General features: G+C 41.5%; 1 protein-coding gene and 1 long non-coding RNA gene across 3 annotated transcripts; one reads left to right on the top strand and one right to left on the bottom strand.

Moving 5' to 3' along the window:
- Positions 1-23,920, bottom strand: Atp6v1b2 (ATPase H+ transporting V1 subunit B2). Of its 2 annotated transcripts, none has more exons than XM_070016579.1 (14): positions 23,702-23,920; positions 16,615-16,670; positions 11,291-11,389; positions 10,625-10,718; positions 10,416-10,493; positions 9,603-9,742; positions 9,196-9,297; positions 8,597-8,694; positions 7,377-7,500; positions 6,427-6,577; positions 4,531-4,613; positions 3,190-3,294; positions 2,170-2,299; positions 1-1,374 (listed from the first exon to the last, which is right to left on the bottom strand). In XM_070016579.1, exons 1-14 carry the CDS (start codon positions 23,835-23,837, stop codon positions 1,235-1,237), a joined length of 1,536 nt encoding a protein of 511 aa, XP_069872680.1. In that variant the 5' UTR covers positions 23,838-23,920; the 3' UTR covers positions 1-1,234. The 2 variants fall into 2 exon arrangements, with proteins under 2 accessions (XP_069872680.1, XP_069872681.1); XM_070016580.1 differs by lacking the exon at positions 23,702-23,920 and adding an exon at positions 23,150-23,225.
- LOC138823330 (uncharacterized) lies at positions 22,867-27,269 on the top strand. The gene is made up of 3 exons (XR_011370786.1): positions 22,867-22,984; positions 24,504-25,531; positions 26,597-27,269. It is a non-coding gene; the product is annotated as an uncharacterized lncRNA (long non-coding RNA).

The raw sequence follows: 27,269 nt of genomic DNA, 5'->3' as shown, positions 1-27,269 counted from the left end.
TTTGGGTAACTTCCATTTAATTTAACATTTATTTTCATTTATATTCAGATGTCACATTTTCTACATTAAAATATAATCATGCTGACCCCCCCCATCCTCTCAGAGAAAAAGGGGAAGAACTTTACACAGCTGGAGAGATGGAATGCACAGAGTAGGGAAGTTACTACTGCACCCGAGGAAGCACAACAGACCCCAAGAGCACACAAGGCATAGCTGCACACGAGAGGGCCCGGGGTCACGCCACAAAGAGCAGGAATGAGTGAAACGCGGTCACTTGTGCCACAAGATTACCCTGAAGAGAACTGGGTTGGAAAGCTGGACTGAGCAGGGGATTTCTATGAGTAGAATTTAAAGTATCCACCAATCCAGGGGCGCTTTCCTCCCCGCTGGGCCCCCACACCGGGCAGGTACGGTAAAACATCAGCACACAGAACCCACACCGGGCAGGTACCGTAAAACATCAGCACACAGAATGCAAACAGCCTGTCCTTCCTTCTTTAATCGCACCCAACTCTTTTCAAGCCATAATTCTACTAGTGATTTTCATTCTGTGATTTCCCAGCCTGGACACCAGGATCCATGACCAGGACAAAGCATCGGGCCACTATCAGATGAATGCCAGCTGTGTAAAGCCCCATGATTCTGTGCTACTCAAAGGCAGAAGGATGCTGTGCAGGTAACGAAAGAAAAGAAACTCCTTTCCTCACACAGCAGACGGCAAGCACACAGCAAAATCCATTTGCCTGGAGCAGAGCAGAGCCACAGGCACAGCAACACCCCAAAGAAATAAATGCCCAGGAAAGATCTTGGTTCTTCTTCTAGACCAGATCTTGCCGCTGAATTTAAGAGCAAAGTATTTTAACTTCACGATAATGATACTCTTGAAGGGGCTGACAGGTAAGGTCTGGATAACCCAAACGACAAGGACATTATTCGGCAACTCACTATACCACTATATACAAATACATACATCAAGAAGAAAACTCCAGCTCCAGCCCTGCAGCTACTTCAAACAAAGCACTGAGGGGTCTCTGAACAGGGAGATTTTAAAGTCTGTAGCAGTTTAAAACATTGCAACACTGGCACAATACGTTACCTAGTCTTCATGTTTAATTACAGGGCAACAGGTAAACTCCCCACACTGAGGTGGGCATGGAGGAGTGCAAAAAGAACCAGGAAAACAGACCCAGTACATCACAAGAGGCCACGCACACCACAGCAGCAGCAGCAGCAGCTAGTGCTTTGCCGAGTCTCGAGGGTAAAACTCGCTCAGGGTGCTCTGAGGGATTCTCTTCAGCATTTCCTTGGGGAAGATTCGGAGCAGCTGCCAGCCAATGTCCAAAGTCTCAAAGACAGTGCGGTTTTCATAAGGACCTTAAAAAATTGAGAATAAATTAGTGACAAAGTACTTCCAAGTCACTGTGACTAGAAAACAGGGGCATAAAACGCAGGGAAGAAAATGTGAGTGAGGACTCTCAGGATTGGATGAGGCTAAATGTGGAAATGAGGGCACAAAGTATCAGGGGGGCAAAGAGGAAGGAGAGAGAGGTCTAGCAGTCATGGTCCCTCTCCCCCCCCCCCCCCTCTCTCTCTCTCTTGTGTGTGTGTGCGTGTGTGTGTGCGCACGCGCGCACGCGTGTGTAGACTCGGTATTCAAGTAGGATCCCTGAACAATGAAAATGACCCATGTTTTAATCAGATATTAGGCAGAAACGCAATCTCCCCATAACACAAAGGTTTGCACAGAAAAACTGACTGAAAATACTGGAATAGGAAAATGACATAAAAAGTGAGCAAACCTCTTCTCACTGGAAATAAATCAGTGCTGGTCACATGTGTGTGTTGGAGGAGGGGAAGCACAGAAAGAGAAGCTCTTTAGAATATTAACAATTAAAAAGCAAGAAGAATGAGAAAAGAAGATGCAGAGAGATGAATCGAGAAACTCCCAAGCACCCAAAGCAAAAAATCAGAGATTGAAGAAAGGTGACTCTAATGGCAGCCACAGGACAATCAAGTCAGGATCTCACAGTGTTTACAAGGAGGGGACAAGGAGCCAGACAAAAAGACTCGATAGGTGATTGGAGGCACTTCTCTCTATACAGTCTGAGTAAGGAAGGTTTCAAACCTACATGAGGCCTTTTAATGTTTGTAGGAAAACAATCATCTTACCCTGAGAAATAAAGTTTCTCTCAAACTTCTGCAGAAATTCCAAGTAAAGAAGATCATCCGAGGTAAGGGCTTCTTCTCCCACTACAGCTTTCATGGCTTGTACATCCTTGCCAATGGCGTAGCATGCATACTGAAGAGGAGAAAACTTTGTAAACCATGATCTGCCATATATAAATGTGCTGCTTGCCGGAGAGCACAGAGAGCATGTACAAACACAATTCACAAAGCTCACCAGAAAGTGCCCAAAGGATCTCCTTATGAAGTAGTCCCTTCCATTCCATGCTTTAGGCATGCCATCCCAAGACATTACTATCACTACAAAAAGCATGCTTGCTTCAGAACATCAGTGAGCTTACAAATCATTGAGCACCTAAAAACTCCAGTCACAGAACTCTAGTGAAACCATGAAGAAATCTAGCATAAAGCTCCTTTTAGGAAAAAACACTGTGATACACAATCTCACATGACTAAGGAGATCAAAGACTTCACAGTGCACCCAGAACACTGTCCTTCACTGTCCTTCAGTGTTCCTTGCAGCATCCTCTCATGAACTCTCTATAATTATTACTAAAACAACCTGGGTACTTATTTCTTAATGAAAAAATTACTTTTTTTTTTTTTTTTTGGTCAGTTGTGGTGCCTGAACTCTGGGCCTGGGCGCTGTCCCTCAGCTCTTCAGCTCAAGGCTAGTGCTCTACCACTTGAGCCACTGCACCACTTCTGGCCTTTTCTGCTTATGTGGTACTGAGGAATCAAACCCAGGGCCTCATGCATGTTAGGCAAGCACTCTACCACTGAGCCACCTTCCCAGCCCCTAAAAAATTACTTTTTATAGCATTAGGCAAAGGTTTGGATCTTGGTGATTTTATTCTTAGGCTGCGTTAGCTCAAATGAAAATCCTGCACATCAATCCTCTGTTGAAGTTTGACTTGGCTGGGATGAATGGGAAGAGGATAAGAAGCAGAAAGCAGGCATTTGCTTCTATTAAACATCATCTTTGGGAATGCACTGCATACATACCAGCTGGTTAGACACATCGGCATGGTCCTTTCTGGTCATTCCTTCTCCAATAGCAGACTTCATTAACCGTGAGAGCGAGGGCAGCACATTAATAGGAGGGTAAATCTTGAGTAGAATAGGAAGAAAAAATAAATATATTAAAGTAAAAAAAATAATATTTACTAGCAGTAACAAAGCACTTAAAATACACTATTCACCCTCAAATTTGCTTCATAGGTGACAAGTAACAAGAATTTATAGCACAATATTCCTTTTGAAAGTTTCTAAAACAAGACTATTCTGAAAAGTTCATGTTTTAAACATCTGCCTCAATGACCCATAGACAAAGTAAGATTACCCATGGTTAACAAGCATCTACTATAGAACCATCCAAATCTACTTCTAGTGAGAGGGCAGGTGGTAGCAGTACACACAGGTACCCAAGAGCTCTAAAATAACAAACTACATTTTAAATCATAATAAAGGGATCATTCCTGATTCTGGCCTGATTCTGGCCTGTTATCCACATTTGAATTTTAATACACAAATAATTTTGTAGTCACATTGAAAAACAATTCACATTGGGCTGGGAAGGTGGCTCAGTGGTAGAGTGCTTGCCTAACATGCATGAGGCCCTGGGTTCAATTCTGCTTATGAAAAAGCAGAAAAAGCAGGAAGTGGCGCTGTGGCTCAAGTAGTAGGGCACTTGCCTTGAGCTGAAGAGCTGAGGGACAGCACCCAGGCCCAGAGTTCAGACCCCACGACCGACAAAACAAACAAAAAATTCACGTTCATATACTTTATTTTGGTGGTACTGGGTTTGAATTCAGAGCCGCAAGCTTACTAAGCTGGCGCTGCCCCACCTAAGCCACACCTCCAGCCATATTTGTGGTTCTTTTGCTGGTTATTGTCAAGATAGGGTTTCATGAACTCTTGTGCCTGGGCTACTGTGAACCGCAATCCTTCTATTCTCAGCCTCACAGGTTATGTGGGATTACAGTGAGTCACTAACGACACAGCTCATTATTTTTTTTGCTGGCATTGGGATTGGTACTTAGAGTCTCCCATTTGCTCAGCTGGTGATGTTCTTCTACCCCTTGAGCCACTCCTCCTACCTGGCCTTTAGCTGGTTATTTGGGAGCTAGAGTCTCACAGACTTTTCTGTACAGGTTGCCTTTAAATTGTGATCCTCTAGATTTCAGCCTCCTGAGTACCTAGGATTACAAACACGAGACATCTGCACTGACCTTCAGTTGATGCTTTCCAAGCAAAAGATCTGCCACGAGCACAAAAATGTCCATCACTACAGAACAATGATAAAATGATAAAGGGCTCAGCAAGCCTAAGCTCAAGTGTCAGTACCTGTCTGTTGTGCAGCTGTCTGTCCACGTAGATCTGCCCCTCAGTAATATACCCCGTCAGGTCAGGGATGGGGTGAGTGATATCTGCAAAGGAAGACACAGGGTGTTAGGCATAACCAACGCACAGGAAGTCAGTCCGTGTTAATTATAGCACTGCAGAGAAGAGCTACACAGAATAAATCATCTGTGCTGGAACCTCCCGCACCTGTGCTATCGAATACAGCAGTCAATAATCCTATGAAGCCATGGAACACCAGAAATAAAGAGCTTCATCTCAAATTTTTTTTAACTGACATGAACTGAAATACAGACAAATGTGCCTAGTGGCTACCACGTTAGGCTATCAACTTTGCTACAGCAATTCAGACATGGGTTGGCATTATGAAGTACACTGACTGCACTTATGTACTTTTTCCCTCCAAATAAAACTTCCTTCTGGAACAGGGTCTTACTCTATGTATCCCAGGTTGACCTGGAATTGTGATCCTCCTGCCTCAACCTCCTACGTGCTGAAATTCAGGGATGTGCCATCGTGCCTGGATTAAAAGTCTACTTTAAACACAAAGGTCCCTTCCAGAAACCTGCTAACTTTATGTACAGTGACAGACATGCTCAGTCTGTAAACCACCTTACACAGATAAGCAAAATTCTGTGCTGCGAGGATAGGGATGCTACACAAGCAAGGAAACCCTTTTCAGGCAGCACCAAAAGATTTTAAGCAGCAAGATACTCCTAAACCTGGTACAAGAATCAGCTTTGCAGCTACTTCTTTGGAACAACACATCAGAAGCAGCATGGTGTTAACAGTTGCTGTGAAACATGAATTCACACTGTCTAGGAGATGAATCTATCACATCCCAAGCTTGACAAACTCCTTTACCTCTCTGTTTTAGACTACAGCAAAATCCTCACAGTTACTCTGAAGATGTGAGTTCATAAACACTCACAACAGTGTTCAATTCCAGTGAGTCCCATCTGCTGGGAGTGGTGTTTGGAAAGTGACATAAGGACAAAAGGACACCTTCCTAGAGGAATTCTGAACAGTGCCTCCAGAGGCCACCGTGAAGTGCACATTCAGGGGGGCCTGCACTGCACACACGTGGGCACACGCGTACACACACACACACACACGCGTGCGTATACACGTACACACACACACACACACACACACACACACACACACACACACACACACACACACACACACACACACACACGAGTTGAAAAAGTTCTAAAGTCTCGTGGTCTTCACCGCCTGTATCCTTCTTTGGACATTTAATATACACAAGCTATTACTAGTTCACACATCAAAAAATCTCCAGCTAGACTAACTTACAGTAATAAGAGATCATAAATTATTAATTTTCTCATATCCAAAATAGGGCCTAAAAAGTAACATTTAATAGTACCTGAAAAATAAAACATTTAAAATTCCAATTACAAAGAAAATTACTTTTATTCTACAAAAGATAGTGGCAATTGTAAGAAACTTTCAAATGAAAATTTTTAGATACAAATAACTAGTTAAAGCCAAATCTGTTTTTCTTTTTGGGATCAGTAATGAGGCTAGCACACAGTGTCTGGGTGTGGTCCCTTTGCTCTTCCGCTCAAGGCTGGCACTCTACCACTAGAGCCACATTTCCACTTAGGGCTTTTTGGTGATTAACTGGCAATGATAATCTCACAGACGTTTCTACTCGGGCTAGTGTCAAAGTGCAACCCTCAGATCTAAGCATTCTGAATAGCTAGGATTAGAGGTGTGAGCCACTGGTGCCTAAGACAAACCCTTAACAGGATAAGCTCCTAAGAAAATTTCAGTTGAAAAGAGAAGACGAGTCTTCTGAGGTAGAATTAGACCCTTGCAATAATTAAGCCTACTAAGCACCAAATAACTTACCATCATTGGGCATGGTAAGAATGGGGATCTGAGTGATAGAGCCATTTCTCCCTTCCACTCGGCCAGCACGTTCATATATTGTGGCTAAATCTGTATACATGTAGCCTGGGAAACCTCGTCGACCGGGGACCTCTTCTCTGGCTGCTGAAACCTGACAGTAAGCCAAGAAAAAAAATACTATGAGCCAAGATAGAAGTTCCACTAGCATGTGCCTTTTGACTGAATATGCCAAATCACTAAGTTCAGAATTTCATCCTGTTTAAATACTGTCATAAAGTGATGATGGAGAAGTCTATGAGAAACGTAAATTCATCTGTATAAAAATGCTGACGAGCATTTTTCTAAAATTATATTGCTGTAATATAAATTCTCAAATAGTTTTCTAAAAGAAAATTCAGTTACAGTTTTATAAATTAAAGGAAGTAAATTCTAAAACAGAGATTCTTTGTAAGAATTACTTCCTGATGCAGACTAGCCTTTTGGGAGATGGGGGGGAAGGGGTCAGTCGTGGGGCTTGAACTCTGGGCCTGGGCACTATCCCTCAGCTCTTCAGCTCAAGGCTAGTGCTCTACCACTTAAGCCACAACGCAGTACTAATTCTAAATATATGTGGTTTCCTGAAGAAATATGTTCCAAAGACAATGCTGCCAGATTCTTTATTAAAATATTACCATTACTGGGGCTGGGAAGGTGGCTCAGTGGTAGAGTGCTTGCCTTGTGTGCCTGAGGCCCTGGGTTCGATTCCCTAGCACCACATAAGCAAAAAGAAAAAAAGCCGAAAGTGGTGCTGTGGCCCAAGTGGTAGAACGCTAGCCTTGAGCTGAAGAGCTGAGGGACAGCGCCCAGGCCCAGAGTTCAGGCCCCACGACCGGACCCCCCCCCAAAAAAAAATATTGGGAACTTTACAAAGTTAAGATAGCCCTGAAAATTAATCCGCGAAAAAAAGTCACCTCTCGAAGTGCTTCAGCGTAAGAGCTCATGTCCGTCAGGATAACCAGTACATGTTTCTCACATTGGTAAGCCAGAAACTCAGCTGTGGTCAGAGCCAGGCGAGGAGTGATAATGCGCTCGATACTGAAAGGCAAAGCGATCCAAAGTCACTCAAACCAAAAGTACAAAGAGAACACAATCCTAGAATGGTAGGCCTGAACTCTGGGCCTGGGCGCTGTCCCTCAGCTCTTCAGCTCAAGGCTAGCGCTCTACCACTTGAGCCATAGTGCCACTTCCAGCTTTTTCTGCTTATGTGGTGCTGAGGAATTGAACCCAGGGCCTCAGCATGCAAGGCAAGAGCTCTACCACTGAGCCACCTTCCCAGCCCTGGTAGCAGCTTTTCTTTTCAACTTTTTAATAAGTTGAGGAGAGTACAGCAATGACTTTAAAAATTCTGGTCTGCTTATGTTATTTTCTGGTTAGTTTAAAATTCTTGTCCATTAATTTGAGTACTCACATAAGAATTACTAATGTTACAAAAGTGATTATTTTATAAACGCTCCATAATTTGTCAAAGCTATATACAGTTCCTCAAAACTGACGGAATGGTGAGAAAAGGAAGGAACGAAAAAACAAGCCACATTTTTCAGATAAGAATGTTACTTATTAAGTATCAATTATATGCTAATATGTACATATATGATCTTGTTTAACATGTGTAGCAACCCTGGAAGACAAATATTTGTCACATTTTATGAGCTTCAGTGTCTAGATAATTTAAGCAAAGCCAAAAGAACTCCCAAGAGGTGAGACTGGAATTTAAATCTAAGGTCTCTTCATTCCTAAGCCAATGAGCTTTCACTGTAATATTTACCTCCCTAAACTTCTGGGGGTAAGAATTAGTATTGTTTCTAATACATCTGGTTTCCTTAAGGAAGAAAAGAGCAATGCTTTTTGTTTGTGTGTGCCAGTCAAACTCAGGAGCTAGGTGCTGTCCCTCAGCCTTTTTCTGCTCAAGGCTACCACAATCACTTCAGTGACAGCTCCACTTATCAATTTTTTTTTTTCTGATTAATTGGAGATAAAAGAGTCTTACAGAATTTCCTGCATGGGCTACCTTTGAACTGCAACCCTCAGATTTCAGCCTGCTGAGTAGCTAGGACTACAGGTGTGAGCAACTAGCACCCAGCTTCAGGTAACGCTTTTGGTTGGGTGAAGAGAAAGAGCTCTATATACTTACGTTGGGTCATTAGCCAGGTTCAAAAAGAGGCAGACGTTGTCCATTGAGCCATTTTCCTCAAAGTCAGATTTGAAGAACCGGGCAGTTTCCATGTTTACCTAAACAGCAATATCTCATCAGTGTTAGAAGAAAAGTTCCCAACATTTATTTTAGATGCTGACTTTCAAACAGATAAATGTCAAGCTATGGATCTAAATTGTTCCCTCTCGTAAAATTTGAAGAACCCACAAACTTTTCACAAAAGTTAACTGAGTAAGATGTTTTAGGCATGAAGAACAGTAGTAGTCTTTTTTTTTTTCCTTTTGTGCCACTACAAATGCTGTACACAGTGCCTCCATTTTGGGCTTTTTGCAGGTTAACTGGAGATAAGAATTTCACAGATCCTCAGACTGAGTTAGGATTATATGTGTGAGCTACCAGTATATGGCTATAGATTATGCTTAAATTTTAGTGAAATGCTAAATTTTTAAGTCTTAGTTTGGCCCCAAATCTGGAGACAAAGTCAAAGTTTACTACACTTCTCTAACAGCACAATAATATTACAATGTGTTATTACAGATAATTTTATACAAAATACCAAACAGAAAGCCTATACTTACACCCATAGCAGCAAATACAATTGCAAAATTTTCCTCGCTATAATCCATCACATCTTTGGATTTCTTTACCAAACCTGCCTGGCGGCAGATTTGAGCTGCAATCTGATAAGAACAAAAAGAACTGAGTTAAAAACTAAAAATTTCTACAACAAAATAATGTATCTTAAATTTCTAAAAGCTAGAGTTATTAAATAAACTGGAGAGTTTGAGGACTTAACAAAACTTTCTGCAATATTTACAAAGACACATTAAGTATAAGCAATAAAACAATAATGAATGAATAAAAACTCAATGCCACCGGTTTACATAACAACAATACCGGGTATCTGTCTGGTTTCTCAATAACAGTGATACATTTAGAAATTCTTCCCTGCTAAAAACTTCATAGCTAGTACCCTAGTGCTTACCTCATTGTGTGGTAACCCTGCAGCAGAGAAGATAGGAATTTTCTGCCCTCTAGCAATACTGTTCATGCCATCAATGGCAGAAATGCCAGTCTGAATCATTTCCTCTGGATAGATCCGACACTGAGGATTGATTGGCTGACCTAGTGTATTTCCAAAGAGAAAACTTAAATCTCAGAACCTTCATTGTGAATGGAAGTAGAAACTCATCAAATTAAAAAACACCAGAATACTACAATTATTATAAAGCCTTTTTCTCTCTACTTTAAAAAACGTTATTTTTGAAACAAAATAATTTTTCCCTTTAGTCCTCTGTAGACTAATATTCACTAACAAAATTCAAGTTAGTGGAATACACTAAGGGCATAAGAAAATAAGAGAAAAAAATTCTAATTTAAAAGCTATGATTTTTACCATAAATATCTGGATCTCTTCTAGTAGTTTTTTATAGTATTCTCAAGATACTGCATAAGTTTCTAGAAAAGTTCTAGGAAAAACTAATTCATTACATAATTACCTAATTTATTACCCAAGGAGAACACTGATTATCTACTTAAAACAACACAAAAACCATGCTGTCCCTGGCAAAGCCACCAGACAAACAGAGGTACATTCTCCCAAACAGAATCCATCCAATGTCCCTACCCACCAGATAGACAGAGGTGCATTCCCCCAAACAGACTCCGTCCAATGTCCTTACCCACCAGATAGACAGAAAGAGGTACATTCTCCCAAACAGACTCCATTCAATGTCCCTACCCACCAGACAGACAGAGGTACATTCTCCCAAACACAGAATCCATCCCATGTCCCTACCCATGATATCAAGGAAGTCTTCAGCCAGCACCACGGGACCTCTGTCAATGGGCTTTCCTGATCCATTGAACACTCGACCTGCAGATAGTGACAACATAGCACAGAGGACTCTGACGTTTAAATAGTCTTTTTTTTGTTTTGTTTTAGATTTTATAGAAATTTATTCAAAATAAACAGATCTCTGCCCAGAAAGAATAATATCCATTTACCAAGCATATCCTCAGACACCGGAGTTCGGAGAATATCCCCAGTAAACTCACAAGATGTTTTCTTGGCATCTATACCTGAAGTACCTTCAAATACCTATCAAGAAAGAGAATCAGAAGGGTAAAAGATTTAGCTCATGAGTACTTACTAGACAGACTAAGGACTCTGCCTGCAAGTCAAATGCCACAAGCAAACTAAGAATGCTGCTTATATTTACAGAAGACTGTTGAAAGAAAAAATGGAAATGAAAGAACAGAAGGATGAATTGGAGGCATGGCTCAAATGGTAGAGTGTTTACCTCCAGGCACGAGGTCCTGAGTTCAACTCCAGTGTCATTAAAAAAAAAAAAAAAAAAAAAAGGAAGAAAACCTGCAGGACTTTAGGTGGCCCTATACAATCTAAAATATTTACTTTTTGGACCCTTACAGAAATTCTGCTAACTCCTGCTCTTAGTGAACATCTTATTTGAGAAAAACATTTTCATAATCTGTTAACATTATAAACTAGGAACTTCAAGAGGTAACTTTACAGGAATCGATTCAGCTATTGTTTTGGTTTCATCCAGTTATCAGTGAACTCTGCTTTTAACTCTCTCCTTTGATGTGACTCCCCATGTGTTTCTAATTATCAAAGAGCTAAATTGGCCAAGCTGTTAAAGTGATACGTACCTGAACTACTGCTTTGGAACCACTAACTTCTAGAACTTGCCCACTTCTCTTTGTGCCATCTGGTAATGTCAAGTGAACAATTTCAGCATATCTGGGAAACTAAGAGGAAAAGAACAGAGGATCAACCACCAACTTTTTAAAAGCTCCCAAGCAATCATCTATGCCATCTCCACTGGCCACAGTGTGCTGCTGTGTAGTGTGCAACCAATCCTCCATCCTCCACACCACACAGCTTTAGGCAGAGAGGTTACACTCACCTCAGAGGCTGTCTTTAAGTCACACACCCCTGACACCTTGTACTGGACAACACAGCACAAAGTACAGAGAAAAGGGTTTTGAACTTGTGAAAACATGACAGTTAAATTTACTGCTTTCTCTGTGAGGTCATGTTTTTAAGGTTTGAGACTATAGGAAGTGATGTGTACCTCCTAGGATATGTGTTATACATAGGAGGATAAAATATTAGTAAAGAAAACTATTATCACAGTAAAATAATGTCCAATGGCTCTCACAATCTGGCTCTCAATATATATGGATCTCCTCTTAACTCATTTAAGAACAGATGTCTCCAAAAATACATGGGTTTATTTACTTCCATGGTGATATAATAAATACGCATAATTTTCAAATCGCTAAAAGTAATGTATTCATGTTGATATTTTTTTATATATATTTTTATTGTGAAAATACTGTACAGAGGGGTTACAATTACATGGGTAAGATAATGAGCACATTTCTTATCAAGCATTGTAGCCTCCTGCTTTGTTTCCCCTTCCCATCCCTTCGTATCCCCCCCCCATCCCCTTCATCCCCCCCACCAAAGTTGTAAAGTTCGTTTTTCCGACATATCATGTTGATATTTCAAGCTGTCAAAATAATCTATTGAAAGATATAACACTATTTGTATAACATGGAAAAAATGCTAAACTATTGCACACCAGCAATTTTAAGATCTATGGATTCTGAAATGTTAAAAACTGAATTGGTCAGATGTGGTGACTCATTCCCACAATCCTAGCCATCAGGGACTGAGGCATAATGACCATGATTTCCAGGTCAACTGAATTCACATAGCCCCCCAAATAAAACAAAACAGTGAATAAATGAAATGGGAAAGCAATTAGATAGTTTTAACAAGACCTAATGGCCATATTCCATTACACTCAGCTGTCCAACCAGTGAAGTACAGGTCCACATTGATAATTCATACATAATGGTCTAACACCCTCTTGCATGTGGTTCCTCATGAAAGTTGGTGGTCTGCATATAGGCTGTACCCATTTTCTGCCTACTTAGTCTGCAAAAATACTGCTGCATTACTTTATAATCTCCCCATTTGTATTAACAAGTATCCCCTTTCCCTCTATTTTTGACAATCTTGCATTTTCTCCATTTCTAAGCATTTTATAGTCAGGATATTAATCTTCTACTAGTTTGCTTCTTACCCTTTAATTTTGTTCATGGCTTCTTATATCACACATAATTTTTAAACCTCCTATGAAAACAAATTAACTGCTGTCCTTTATGATTTATACCTTTTGTATCCTGCTTAGGAAAACCTTCTACTTGAAGTCATAAACTCTTCTTTTAATAGGTTTATGTTTAGTACAAGCCCTTAGATTTGGAGGGTTTACTTTATTTCTTATTATTTTTTCATAGGAGAAATGAACATTGCTAACAATATTTGACTACAATAAAGTGTCTCCATTGCCCATAATACCAAATTTACCAAGTCAAAACCTCATGTGTGCTGGACAGTGGCTCACATCTTTAATACTAGCACTTGAGAGAGTTTATGGCCATCATAGACTATACAGCCATCTTTATCTCAAAAGAAGACAGCCAGTTTGGGGTTCTTAATTCTGTCCCACTGAAATGCTTATTCCTGCAGTAAGTCCTGATGCTTGATTCCTCCACCCTCACTGCGCTACAACTGGAGTGGAATCTCCAATAGTTTGAAGTCTTGTATAAGGCCTTTCCATAAAGTTTTACAGCTTGTTGCAGATAGTTCCATCTGCACACAGGACACAGGTGATTTCTGTAGTCTGACCCGTATCTGCTGTTCTGTACCATTACTTCTAACAGTTCGCCAGTGACTGCCCTAGGTTTCAGTGTAATTATATAAAGAAATACTGACAGCATTCCTTTTAACTTCTAACTTCCTTTATACTCTTATTTTCTAAAGGAAATTACTAAGTTGCAAATACAAAGATGAACAGTGATCGTGACAATAGACATTCTCAATTTGTAGTGATCGGAGAAATATATATTTGGTCAATAAGTCTTGGCCAGAGTACCTGAAACCCTTGTAGTTTCTTTATAGGAGAAAAAAGGTAAAAGGTAAGTCTTCTACTTTTTATAATGAATGGAACTTTTATAATGAATGGGAGAAAAACCCATACACTTTAGTGTTAGAACCCACATACTTCAGTGTTAGAAGTATCAAGAATAGTAACAGGAAGAAAATAGGAGTTCTCACTGATTTAAACAAACAAGTATGTTATTTGCTGTTAGGTTGTGGTGGATACTTGCTCCTTTTTCAGTACACACACACACACACACACACACACACACACACACACACACACACACACACACACACACACACACACACACACACACACACACACACACACACACACACACACACACACACGAAAGAAAAGAAAAAGAATTTAGGAATCTTTGCTAATAAGGGAAAACAGCTCTATTTTTCTGTTCTAATATTACCCTCTGGTTTTAGAATTCAACACAGCTAACTTCATGCAGTGAGCTAGAAAACCTCTCTCCATCTTCTATTCAGACAGAATTTCTGCATAATTCTCTGTTCCTTGATATTAAGTGCATGGTTTAAATTAAAACAAAAACCCAAAACTAAAAACAAAACAAAAACACCCACTCTAAGTCTCATTATATAAAATGGTATTTTTATAACATAAATTTAATAGCATTTCCTCACCTACACTTTACCACAAAATAACATTCAAGGAAACTTTTTAGTTCTCTTACAATTACTTTCCCAGAGACATTTTCTGTGTCTTTTCTGTTACTGTCTTCAACATCATCTGAAGTTACCCTTTGCAGCACTTACTAATTACACCTCCAAATATTTATATATGCCTTTCTACTAGATTCCCTCCACTGGAGGAGGGCCTGTGCTGACTTCAAAGTATAACAGAGATGAATTCAAATATATTTCAATAATACACTTACTAATCTATGAAAATTTAATGTTTTAAAACATGAGCCCAAAGTTTATTTAGAGAATATAGAAAATAAGAAAAACAAAATAAACCTGGTATGCTGGAGGCTCACACCTGTAATCCTAGCTACTCTGGAGGCTAAGATCTGAGGAACGCAGTTCAAAGTCAGCCTAGACAGGAAAATCACTCGAATTCTTTATCTCCAATTAACCACCAGGAAGTAGAAGCTGGTAGAGGGAGTGGAGCTGTGGCTCAAACTGGTAGAGCACTTGCCTTGAGTGAAAAAGCTCAGGGACAGTGCCTAGGCCCTGAGTTCAAGCCCCAACTGACAGAAGAAAAAGAAACAAAAGCTTCAAAATACATTCTTCAAAAATAAAAGTGGGGTTGAAGATTTTCTCAGTGGTAGAACGATCAGGGCCTAGTAAGCATGGGCTCCAGGTTCAATCCCCAACACCAAAAAAATAAATAAATAAAAACACTAAATATTAACAGGGCCTAAATCCTGTAAAACCCCACTGCAAACATGGAGTCACTGATCAACCTGCAGATGGGATGAAATTGTGGTAAGAAGTAAATTTGGTAGGCTTAATCTCAAGATTATTCTGCAAAGGTTCCTGTCAAAAAGATTAGTGAAATTTTCTTTTGTACTGGTACTGGGGCTTGAACTCAGGGCCTTCTATTTTCACTCTGTTTTCTGGCTCTGAGTTGACTTTCTACCACTTAAGTCATATCTCTGTCTGCAGCTTTTTGCTAGTTAACTGGAGGTAAGTCTCCTAGATTTGTCTTTGTGGGCTGGCTTTGAAACACAGTTCCCAGATCTCAGCCTACTAAGCAGCTAGGATTATAAGTATGAGCCACCAGTGTCCGCCTGCCCTTTCTTTTCAGAAATGTTTCTAAAAAAAAAAAAAAGAAATAAAAAAAATAAAAAAAAAAAAAAAAGAAATGTTTCTGTTTGTTTTTGGGTTGGGTGGGTGAGTGAGACTTGCTAAAGATACACCTGTTATTGAAGTCTGCCACAGTAATAGCAACCTATGTAGAATCACCATTCTAGAAAATACATTCTACGTATTACGTGTGTGTCGGGGGAGGTGCACGTGCACACGCTTGCGCTCACATGCACGCATACTTTTATTTAGCAGTACTGGGGTTTGTATCCAGGCCTTTGTGCTGATGAGGCAAACTACCTCTATTTCGATCACAGAGCTCAGACAGGAAGCTTAGCCCAAGGTATTTAATTATAAAATATATTTTATTTCTCCCTTTCTCAGATATAATTATAATTATGTATAGGCAAAAAAAGTTAGGTAAAGATCTGTAGATAAAATGAATACAAATGCTGCTTTAGGGTTTTAGTTTTTTTTTTTTGTTGGTCGTGGGGCTTGAACTCTGGGCCTGGGCACTGTCCCTCGGCTCTTCAGCTCAAGGCGAGCGCTCTACCACTTGAGCTACAGCGCCACTTGCGGTTTTCTGGTGGTTTATTGGAGATGGGAGTCTCACGGTCTTTCCTGCCCGGGCTGGCTTTGAACTGCGATCCTCAGATCTCAGCCTCCCGAGTAGTTAGGATTACAGGCATGAGCCACCAGCGCCCGAGGTTTTAGTTATTATTGAGATAACCTATTTTTGTTTGTTATTTGAAGAACAACGTCAGGCGCCCGAGGTTTTAGTTATTATTGAGATAACCTATTTTTGTTTGTTATTTGAAGAACAACGTCAGGCTTCTGAAATAAAAGCAACAATGCTTTCTTACTCGAGCTTAACATTTAATAAGAAACAAGAAAAGCTATGAAAAGAACTAGAACATATGGCATACTACAATCAAGAACAAAAGCTATCATATGTATATATAATACATATACATATATACACTATCCTATATTATACAGATTATAAAACACTAACATTATTGTTTTCCCTTTCTTCCAATGAGGGACTCAAAAGCCACAACCACTACCACTAGTACCAGAATTCAGTTTTCTGACTTTTGGTTTCAAATTCTGCTTGACATTTATATCACAGAATAGCTTAAAATTCTTAACAAAAGTTTCAAGTACATGAACAGGTTCTAATGCTACATTTTCAAGTACATCAACAATCAGACTATATATTTGACAGTGGTATTACCTTCACATGATCTAAGATGACTAGTGGACCATTCACTCCTGACACTGTCTTGTATGCTAGAAGAAACAAGAAAAATCAGCTTTAGTGAAATACATAAAAGCCTACATTGCCTGACTGGTAGCACCCAAACTTCTCTGCTTATTCTATTATCACAATATGCAACACTCAAATAGCTACACAAATTTTCAATGAATTTGTAAAATATGGTGCTTCCTGAACAATATTTTTTTTTGGTTCGGTTGTGGGGCCTGAACTCAGGGCCTAGGTGCTATCCCTCAGCTCTTCAGCTCAAGGCTAGTGCTCTACCACCTGAGCCACAGTGCTACTTCCAGCTTTTTCTGCTTATGTGGTGCTAAGAAATCAAACCCAGGGCATCATGCATGCAAGACAAGCACTCTACCACTGAGCCACCTTCCTAGCTCACTTCCTGAACAAATTTTATAAACCATCCGAACGTTCTAAGTCCTACTAGAACGAAGTCATTTTCTCAGAATCAAGGACACTAAAACAAAGCAGAGAGGCTGCCTACCTTTAGAAGTTCAGTTTCAAAATAAAATAGCTAGTAGCATGGCTCAAGCAGTAAAATGTTAAGTCTAGCATAGAAGCCCTGCATTCAATCCCCAATAAACACACACACCAAAAAAACAAAAACAAACAAACAAAAAAACTAGAAAAAGTCCAGTTGTCCTATGATTGTGGGGAGGACTTCAACAGGACAAGGCAAGGGCTCTACCCACAGCATGCAGAGCGTTCCTGGAGACACAGCAAAACCAGAATGACAGTTCCTTGTCCTGGAAAGAACAGGAAAAGCTTTGCAGGAGAGATGGAACTTAGCTAAGTAGATGAGGGAAGGAAAGTTAAAGCAGAAGACAAAAACTCACAACTGGTACCGAGAAACTGGCCTGCAGGGCTATGGGAGAGGAGCCTGTTTAGGAAGGGTACACAATGGACCAAAGGGTTAGCTATAATAAGCTCAGCTATTTGGGAAGGTGAGGACAAGAATGGCTAGTTTGAGGACAGCCTGCACAAAATAGGGAAACTCATTTCAAAAAGGCAGGCATGTGTAGGGTTATCAAATGTCATCTTCAGGTTAAAGAGAGAACTATTATTCACTACACCAAGTTGCCCTAGAAATAAATGTCTAGCTAGATTATTCTCTTGTTCATTTAAAAAGGAAGGAATCGTCATTTCTGGCAAATATAATGGCCATTGGGTAACACACACACACACACACACACACACACACACACACACACACACACACACACACACACACACACACACACACACACACACACACACACACACACACACACACACACACACACACACACACACACACACACACACACACACACACACACTTCGTAATCAGAACAGCTAAAGAACACAAGATAAACTTTTGAAGCAAATGTACTACAAAGCCCAACATTATTTTTATGAAACTGTTAACCAATTAGGAATCTTTCATTTGCTTGATTTCTTTTGAAGTCTTCTAACAAGCTTGGACAGACATTCCAGCACAAATATGAACTACCAAGAATGAGGAAACCATTTAAGAACCAGTCTGTCTACCCAAGGGCCTTCAGATTTTTTAAATGACAACTTTTCCAGCCCAAGACCAGGAAGCAAACAAATGCTCTGGTACAAACACAAGCTGAAAAGTAAGCTATCTAAACAGATGATAGTATAAAAGATCAATTTTCCCCTAAGGTATGGTACATTTTCATGGCACACTAGCGGGAAAATGCCCAAACTGCTGTAAAATACGCCCAATACTGCTGTAAAAACCCAGATTTAAATTTCCAAAAACTTCATTATTCTTATTCAAAAAGATTGTAAAGAGCACCAGTGGCTCATGCCTGTAATCCTAACTACTCAAGAGGCTGAGATCTGAAGATCATGGTTCAAAGACAGCCCAGGCAGGAGAGTCTGTGAGACTTTTATTTCCAATTCTCTACCAAAAAAGCCAAAAATGGAACAGTATTTCAAGTAGTAGAGCAATAACCTTAAGCAAAAAATGTTTAAGGACAATGCCCAGGCCCTAAGTTCAAGCCCCAGGACTGGCAGAATGGGAAAAAAAAAAAAAGACAATCTATGTTCAATGACTTTCTGAAAACTTGCATGTGGAAATACAAAGTGAGCTACACTAGAAATGGGTCTTCTTAAAGCTCAGTGTGGGAAAAAAACACAAGTTTTTCAAACTCTTACTTAACTAATGAGGAATAGGGGAAGGAAATCATCAAAATCCCACAAATTCTGATAATTATTTTATTCATCAAGACAGTTTCTCCTTTGAATTCTAATCTACAACAACTATGCCTCAGAATCTCATGTTTAAAATGGAAACATTCCAACCTATGAAGTTTTGCCAGTCACAAGCAAAAAGCATGACCAAGAAAAAGAATTATTAGTCATGGCTGTTCCTGGAAACAGCGAATGGAATGGGCTTCTACTATGGAAGACAAGTTCCACTTCATCAAGAGACTGCACATAGCCTTTTCAAAGCCAGAAAATAAACCTCCTATGTTTAAGTGATTAAACATCAACACCTGCAAAGAGTGTTTCTCAGGAACTCTCACCTCCATCACACACCTGTGAGTTGGCTATTATTAGTCTAAGTTTTACAAGAGAATAAATTATTCTCAGAAAAACAAAGTACTTTGCCCAAGGATCAACCTGCAATCTGTCTCCATCTAGTCATCTGACCTTTACTTCTACTGCACCTACATTCTAAAACCAAACGGGTTTCTCCTTTTTGTTGTTATGATAAAGTATATGCTACTACTTATTACCAAATCATGTAACACTATCACACAAAATAATTTCATAAACCTGTAACTTTAGCTAGGAAAATGATAAATTTTTACTTTTCCTACACTGGACAGTGTTTTCCTGTGTCCACTTTTTTTTTTTTTTTTGGGGGGGGGTACCGTCGTGGGGCCTGAACTCTGGGCCTGGGCGCTGTCCCTCAGCTCTTCAGCTCAAGGCTAGCGCTCTACCACTTGAGCCACAGCCCCACTTCCGGCTTTTTTCTTTTTGCTTTTGTGGTGCTGAGAAATCGAACCCAGGGCCTCAGGCATGCAAGGCAAGCGCTCTACCACTGAGCCACCTTCCCAGTCCCCTGTGTCTACATTTTGTTCTCACTACAAAACCATCTGTCTACAGTGGAATCATTGCTACTAAAGAGTTTAAGCAGAGGGGCTGGGAAGGTGGCTCAGTGGTAGAGAGCTTGCCTTGCAAGCATGAGGCCCTGGGTTCAATTCCTCAGCACCACATAAGCAGAAAAAGCCGGAAGTGGCGCTGTGGCTCAAGTGGTAGAGCGCTAGTCTTGAGCTGAAGAGCTAAGGGATAGTGCCAAGGCCCAGAGTTCAGCCCCCAGGACTGGCAAAAAATAAAAAAAAATAAAAATAAAATAAGAGTTTAAGCAGAGGACGAGTATGTGATGGAGAAGCTGGATGCTGTTTCCCCTCACTGGCAATCAAGAGAAACATCAGGAGACTATTCCTACTACACATCAGAGGGGATTCTGGCTTATATTAAGCTGCCATATAAAAAGCAAACCAATAAATTTTATAACCCAAACTAAGTGAAAATACTACCAAAGTTTTATTTGAAGAGCACACAGAGCTTTTACAAAGGTGGGGCACCAGCTTGTATCTTCACAGAATGCTGAGGTACACAAGGCAGGAACAACCTCATGTCACATTTAAGGAAAGCCTCAAGAAGTCTATTACCAAATGGAGGCCAGGCTTGCTAACGGTTTTGTTTTGCTCTTCTTTAATTACAAGGTAGCAGGTGCTCCTCTATGACACTTCTGACCCTAATTCACAGTGTGATTTTAAAATATAGTGATCACAGTTCCTAGCATTAGACTTTAAAATACAAACCACAGCTCCTTCCATGGTAACAAAACAATAAAGAAAATAGTATCATATTTTTCTTTACGACAGTTAAAAAAATACACACTACCTTTTATTCAGCCAGTATCCATCACCATAACTGTAACAGTTTCAAACAGAGGCATCAATTCAGAACCTAAGGTATCAAAGACATTAAGTTGTTCTTCAAAACCCATTCACAGGGCTGGGAAGGTGGCTCAATGGTAGAGCGCTTGCCTTGCGTGCATGAGGATCTGGGTTTGATTCCACAGCACCACATAAGCAGAAAAAAATAAGCTGGAAGTGGCACTGTGGCTCAAGTGGTAGAGTGCTAGCCTTGAGCTGAAGAGCTGAGGGACATCACCCAGGCCAAGAGTTCAGGCCCCACTACTGGACCCACCCCCCCAAAACAAAACCTATTCATAAATTATTCTGTTGATCAAAGTCACCCTTCTCTTGAAAATCTCACAGGCACTAGAGTATACAGGTGGTATAGAGAGGGTCATAATGCTGACAGCATAGAAGATATGTGCTTATATCACATATTCAACACATTTCACAAAGTCCTATCTTTGTGAACCACAAAGCAAGCAATATTTATAAAATAACACTGGAAAAAAATTAAGACTTGAGTACATATTTTGTCAGATGACATCCTCTTCCTCCTGCAGAGTAAGAGATTGGAGATTGTTCAACACTAACGCCCTTACTGATTGTGACATATCCAAAGAAAAGAATTTGCAGCCATTGCACAATAAGCCCCAGTCCTTTATGCTCCACCTTCATAGGAAAACAACTCAGAAAGCATTTACCTTCTATTGTGCAAAAGTAGAGGCCTCACTTCTAGCAGTGGGCATCTAAGGGAGGTTTTCTTGAGAAAAAAAAAAAAGAGCAGATTTATGGACTTGACTTTTTGGTAAGGCTTGCTCTACTTTATGATGTTAAAAAACCACATGGCTAGTTCACCCATGTCTCAAGACAAAAGGAAATAATCAATTCAAAACATTTAGCGCTCACAGGGTCTATGGATTTTTAAATAAATTTTTAAATAAAAGCAAACCTTCTTTTCCTGTGATTTTAGAAACTAAAGCCTTCAAGACTATTAATTTCAAGTATGACTATCTTATTTTCGTTTCTTTTTAACAGCCCTATACTCCCCAACTTGTTTTTAAGTTGTATCTAATTTGTAACTGTTGATAATACTCTATTCCTTAATTCAAAAGCACACCATAACAATAATTACTTAGTATCAACATTTATTTAAAAGAAATTAAGATATTATTCAGGAGTATTTAAATCTGTTATAAAAATATAGCAAAAGAGGAAAACAATGCTCAAATGCAGTTAAAATGGATGTTAGCTTACGTAAGATATCACATAATGCTTTTTGGGAATAATTCCTAGAAGGGAAATTCAGTTTGGCCAGATACTGTAACTCTCCACTCTCATCCCATTCATTCAAACTATTCGCACAGGGATTTAAATCATGCTATACAAGAGTTGTAGAACACTTGTGAGGCACAGGGATGCAAATGGATCCCCATTTTAAGCACTGCAATTTTTGTGTCAGCAGGAATCTCCCTGGAGGCTTCAGCCACTTGCACAGGACATGGAAAAACCATACTATCTCCCTGAAGGGCTTACCACTTTAATCATGGTAACCACGGTTTAAACAAGATCATTATTTCAGCTGATAGGCGACAGTGAATGAAGGATTGCATGGAAAATGACTACTGTACCCTGAATACCTTTTTCTACAAGCAACATCAGTGTAGAAAAACTGTCTTGCCCAAAGAAAAGATCACAAATGCAACTCAGGAAAGAAAGAACATTTCTAATCTTTAGGAATAAACTTGCTGTCAAGGTTTGGGTAAGAATGCAAGAACTGCCCATTTCCAGACATCATGTAAGTTCCCGCTCCACTCTCTTAATTCAAAGAATCGTAAAAATGCCCATCTCAGCAATCCGCAAGCTCCAATGTTTTCCTCCTTCCTCACACTGCAGTGCCTGTCACATGACCCACTGACAGATCAGAAAAGGATTAGTCAGGCTGGAGAGCGCCCCACTAAAACCCTTCATCTTTCAACCAAAGAGCCACCCACAAGCAGACAGGCTAGCAATTAACCAGTGCAAATGCAACAACAGATACACCTGGGGGAAACACCAGGTACTTTGCCAAGTTCCCCTCCTTCCCCCCACGTTGTTTTTTAAGTCTGATTTCTAGTGCTCATCCTCAGTACCCCGGGAAACAGTTTGAAAAAAAAAAAAACAAAACAAGGTTTGATGCTACAGGACTGTGACCTCCAGTAATGAAGAACCATTTCTTGTTGCGACCGCCGAGCTGTTTACTCAAACCCGGTAGATGAAGGCCACTCTGCTATCATCACAATGGGATCCTGAAGCCTCCCCACACAGCCTAGATACTGGCAACTCTCCTTCGTGTTCCCAAAGAACCTCGCACTCGACCAACTTTCGTTAGGTGGTTAAGAGTAAGCGAAGAAAAGCAACTGGGGGAGGGGGGGAGAGCAGGGGGGGGGGCGGGGGGAGGATCAGCCAAAGAAGAAGAAGAAGCCTGGGTGCTGAGCTCCGGCTCTGGCCAGCCCCGGCGGTACCGGGCCCCGGCGCCGGTGATCGCAGCACCTTCGCCCTCTCACCTGTAAAGTGAGAGGGCTGGACTGGATGCCCGGCCCGGTCCCTGGCAGCCCCGCGGACCATCTCGGGTATCTAGGCGTCCTGGGGTGGGGCGGCAGCCCCCCCCCCCTCGTTCGGAGGCGGGCCTGCCCCGCACCCGGCCCAGGCCCGACCACGTCAGCGAACGCACGCCACCGCTCTCCGCGGTCCAGCCGGTGAGGAGCGTGCAGCCTGCCCGGGTCCTCGCCGGGGAGGCAAGCCCCCCCCCCCCCGGGGCCGAGCCGCGCCGAGGAGGTGGGAGGTGACGGCCGGGCCCCGGCAGGCTGCGGAGGGAGGCAGGGAGGCAGGGAGCCCACCGGCCCCGGGCGAAGTTCCCGGGGAGCCGGTGGGGAGGGGGGGCCCGAGGCCCCCGACGTCACGGAAATGGGAGGTGCAGAACCCCGCGGGTCCACGCAGGGACGCGGGGCGGGAGGGAAAAACGAACCCCCCCCCCCCCCGCGGGCCGAGCAGGTGAGAGGGAGCCCGGCGCTGGGCGAGGACGCGGAGACCCGCGGCCTCCTGCGGGCCGTACTCACTGAGGCGAGGCTGGGAGAGGTAGTTCCGGCTCGCGGCCATCACCTGCTCCCGAGCTCCCGCCACCGGCCCACTGGTGGGCACCGGTAGCTCGGGTGCGGCCCCGTTCACGATTCCCCGCATCGCCCGCAGCGCCATCTTGTCTCCTCCGTCCCGACTGGCCCGGCAGTACGGGCCGCGCAGGCGCAGATATAGCGGGTCGGCCCCCCGCGCACCCGACTCCGCCCGTGCGCGCTGCGGAGCTCAGGGTTTTGGCTCCGCCCCCTTGTCGACGCCACGCCCCCAGACTCGTGACTACTGGCTCCGCGTGGGCGGGGCTGTCGGCGCGCGGGAGAGGAGCTGACCAGCGTGCTGGGAGTGGGGGGGGGGGGGGGGGGTGAGGCCGGGCGGAGGGAAGAGGGAAGGGAAGGGATAGAGAGAGGCTAGAGGAGAGGGTAGAGAGAACGAAGGATGCATTGGAAGGGAGGAGGTGAGCAGGCACGTACAAGAAAACATCGATTGATGTGCACATTGGAATGGCCTTTCATGGTTGAATTGCATGAACTCAGGGACCTGTCAAACCGACTCAGTGATTGACTGGCATGCTGTGCTGTAGGGGGCTTCAATTTACTCTTTCTTCCCTGTTTGTTCATTTGTGTGTGTGTGTGTGTGTGTGTGTGTGTGTGTGTGTGTGTGTGTGTGTGTGTGTGTGTGTGTATGTATACACACATACATACACACATACACATATACATATACACACACACACACATATATATATATATATATTTACAATCAGCAATCCTCTACTGGTTTATTTTACAGTGTGGCTACATGTGGAACAGATTTGAGAACAATTTAAGGGACAGAACTAATATGGATTGCAATGCTGTTTATGGAATGAGAACACACAGGAGAGACTCTTTGCTGGTGTTGGGGAAGGAAAAGAAAAAACAAAAAGTTCTGTGCTGACAGCTGTTTTAAGTGCCTATGGGCTATTTGTCAGGAGGACCCAAGAAGAAACCTGGATCCGACTGAAATGAGATTTATCAGGTTGTTAATGTGGAGACAAACTACAAAGATGTCCAAGGACAATTTTTGAGGGATCTTTAAAGTTAGGGGATGGATATATGAAGAGTATTCTGCCGCCACATTTGGAATGCTGTCAGAAACAGTGGGAATCCAGTACATATGTCCCACAAGCCAAAAGAAGAAAAAAATCTGAAGGACGTTTTGTAAACACAGATGAGGAAGCAGATGTCCATTGCATCTGGTTGTTACAGGACTATTGTGATACCATGAAGACACTTGATGAAGAACGTTTAGACTTTTAGGGTTGGACTCTATACTGTGGTGGTACACCGGCTGAATATCCCTAATCCAAAAATCAAATCCCCAGAATGCTCTTAAATACAAACAATTTTGCATCCCAAGATGATACTACAGTGGAAAATCTCACATCATGAAATTTCATTTCATGAACAAAATTATTTTAAATATTATATAACATTATCTTCAGAACTGGGCTTGGTAGTACATGTCTGTAATTCCAGCATTCAGGTGGCTGAGGCTGAAAAGGGAGAGAATTCAAAACCAGCCAGGGCTACATCAAAAGGCCCTATTTTTAAAAACATTACCTTCAGCCTATGTATATATGAGACAGAAATGAACTTTCTTTTTTTTTGGGGGGGGGGTCCGGTCGTGGGGCCTGAACTCTGGGCCTGGGCGCTGTCCCTCAGCTCTTCAGCTCAAGGCTAGCGCTCTACCACTTGACCCACAGCACCACTTCTGGCTTTTTTTCTTTTTGCTTATGTGGTGATGAGGAATCGAACCCAGGGCCTCATGCATGCAAGGTAAGCGCTCTACCACTGAGCCACCTTCCCAGCCCCTGAACTTCCTTTTCCATGTATACTTGGATCCCACCTTCAAAATATCTCACAATAGATATATACATTTTATACAAAAAATCTGAAGTAAAAAAACACTTCTGGTCCCAAGCATTTCCAATAAGGGTTACCTAATTGATATTATAAGTGAAATAAGCATACTCAGTTATACTTAAAATCTGTCTTGGGTGCATCTCATTTCCATGCACTTAGGTATAATATCCCATTGTGCCTTTTGAATCATTTAAATCACATCATTGAAACAAGCATTTTTCTTTTAAACCAGAGTCTGAATATGTAGTCCAGGCTGGCCTTGAACTTGTAATTCTTGAACCCTCAGCTACCTGAGTGCTGGGTTATAGGCATGTGCCACCACACCTACTCAAAGCAAGTATTCTTTAACTATAAGTGAGATGGTGCATCATTCAGTATGCTTTTTTTTTTAAAAAGAAAAACAATAGGAGATACCATTATGCTTTTAGTTTATGAGAGTACAATTTTAGATTTAATGTCTAAAGTTGTCAAGAAAGAACACAAGGAAAGAAGCATGTTGATACTTTATTCAATTAAAACATATTGGTAAGAGTATAATTAGTATGATATAAGAGCAATTTCATAGTCCTATATTCAGAGAGTCTCGTGTAGGGTCGGAGATAGCACAGTATTGTGGTTTCAAGGCATACTCACTGGGGACAGAGTTCTTATTTCATTAGTTATATGACCTTGGACAAAAACGTTTTCTCTCTAGGACACATTTTTCCCATTCATAAAATGAGGATAAGCATATCATCTCCATAAAATTGTGGGGTGCATTACAAAATGTAAAGTTGTTTTGTTTGTTTGTTTACATAGTGTGAGGGACTATATTGCTTAGCTGAGATGTTTACAGACTTTCATTGATTGATAAAACTTCTATGCATTATTTACTATAGGTGCCAGGCTCTTGCCTAAGCTCAATAGTATATCATCCTAACTGATTTGTATTAAGCAAGTACTATAGCTCATAATTTTCTTCTTCTTTTTTTTGGTCAGCCGTGGGGCCTGAACTCTGGGCCTGGGCGCTGTCCTTCAGCTTTTCAGCTCAAGGCTAGTGCTCTACCACTTGAGCCACAGCACCACTTCCGGCTTTTTCAGCTTATATGGCGCTGAGGAATCGAACCCAGGGCCTCATGCATGCAAGGCAAGCACTCTACCACTGAGCCACCTTCCCAACCCCCTATAGCTTATAATTTTCTATGTCTTATATTTAGAGCTTCTAGAAAGAGACCTTGTACATGACATATAATACCTACTAGATAAATGGAAATGTATTGCTCCTTGTTCTTCCCCAGGGAGCAGTCACCTTACTCAGATAGTATACTGGTTATTGTCCTCTTCTTTGTTGAGAATCTATCTTCTCTTTATGCTGAGAAATGCAAGGATAACTCGCTCTGGCAATAGGGAATGTGGGCAGAACAACAGCTTGGTTTCAGTGCTGGCTGTCCTTTTACCTGCTCACTGTGATCTTGGAGCAAGCCTCAATTCCTTCTGTCTCTTGGTCTCCATCACAAGCAGGGAACATTGTACATCCTGCATTGGGCTCTCTGGGATTTCAAGGAAAGCTTGTCACAATCAACACATTAGAAATACATATTTTTATTCTCTTATTGCAAACATTTGTTGGGGAAGAAAAATAAGGAAGGAAAGATTAAGAAAAACTCATACC

This window comes from Dipodomys merriami, unplaced genomic scaffold (genome assembly GCF_024711535.1).
Source record: "Dipodomys merriami isolate MVZ:Mamm:240054 unplaced genomic scaffold, mDipMer1.0.p SCAF_12, whole genome shotgun sequence".
Classification (NCBI taxonomy): domain Eukaryota; kingdom Metazoa; phylum Chordata; class Mammalia; order Rodentia; family Heteromyidae; genus Dipodomys; species Dipodomys merriami.
This window is presented reverse-complemented; position numbering and strand designations above follow the sequence as displayed.

Bases quoted from the DNA above. Each gene is read 5' to 3' on its own strand.
- Atp6v1b2 (XM_070016579.1), bottom strand. From the start codon at position 23,837: ATGGCGCTGCGGGCGATGCGGGGAATCGTGAACGGGGCCGCACCCGAG. The intron at 10,719-11,290 runs GTACGTATCACT...CTTTCTTGATAG, and splicing joins GTTCCAAAGCAGTAGTTCAG to GTATTTGAAGGTACTTCAGG. The intron at 9,743-10,415 runs GTAGGGACATGG...GAAATACACTAG, and splicing joins AGACTTCCTTGATATCATGG to GTCAGCCAATCAATCCTCAG.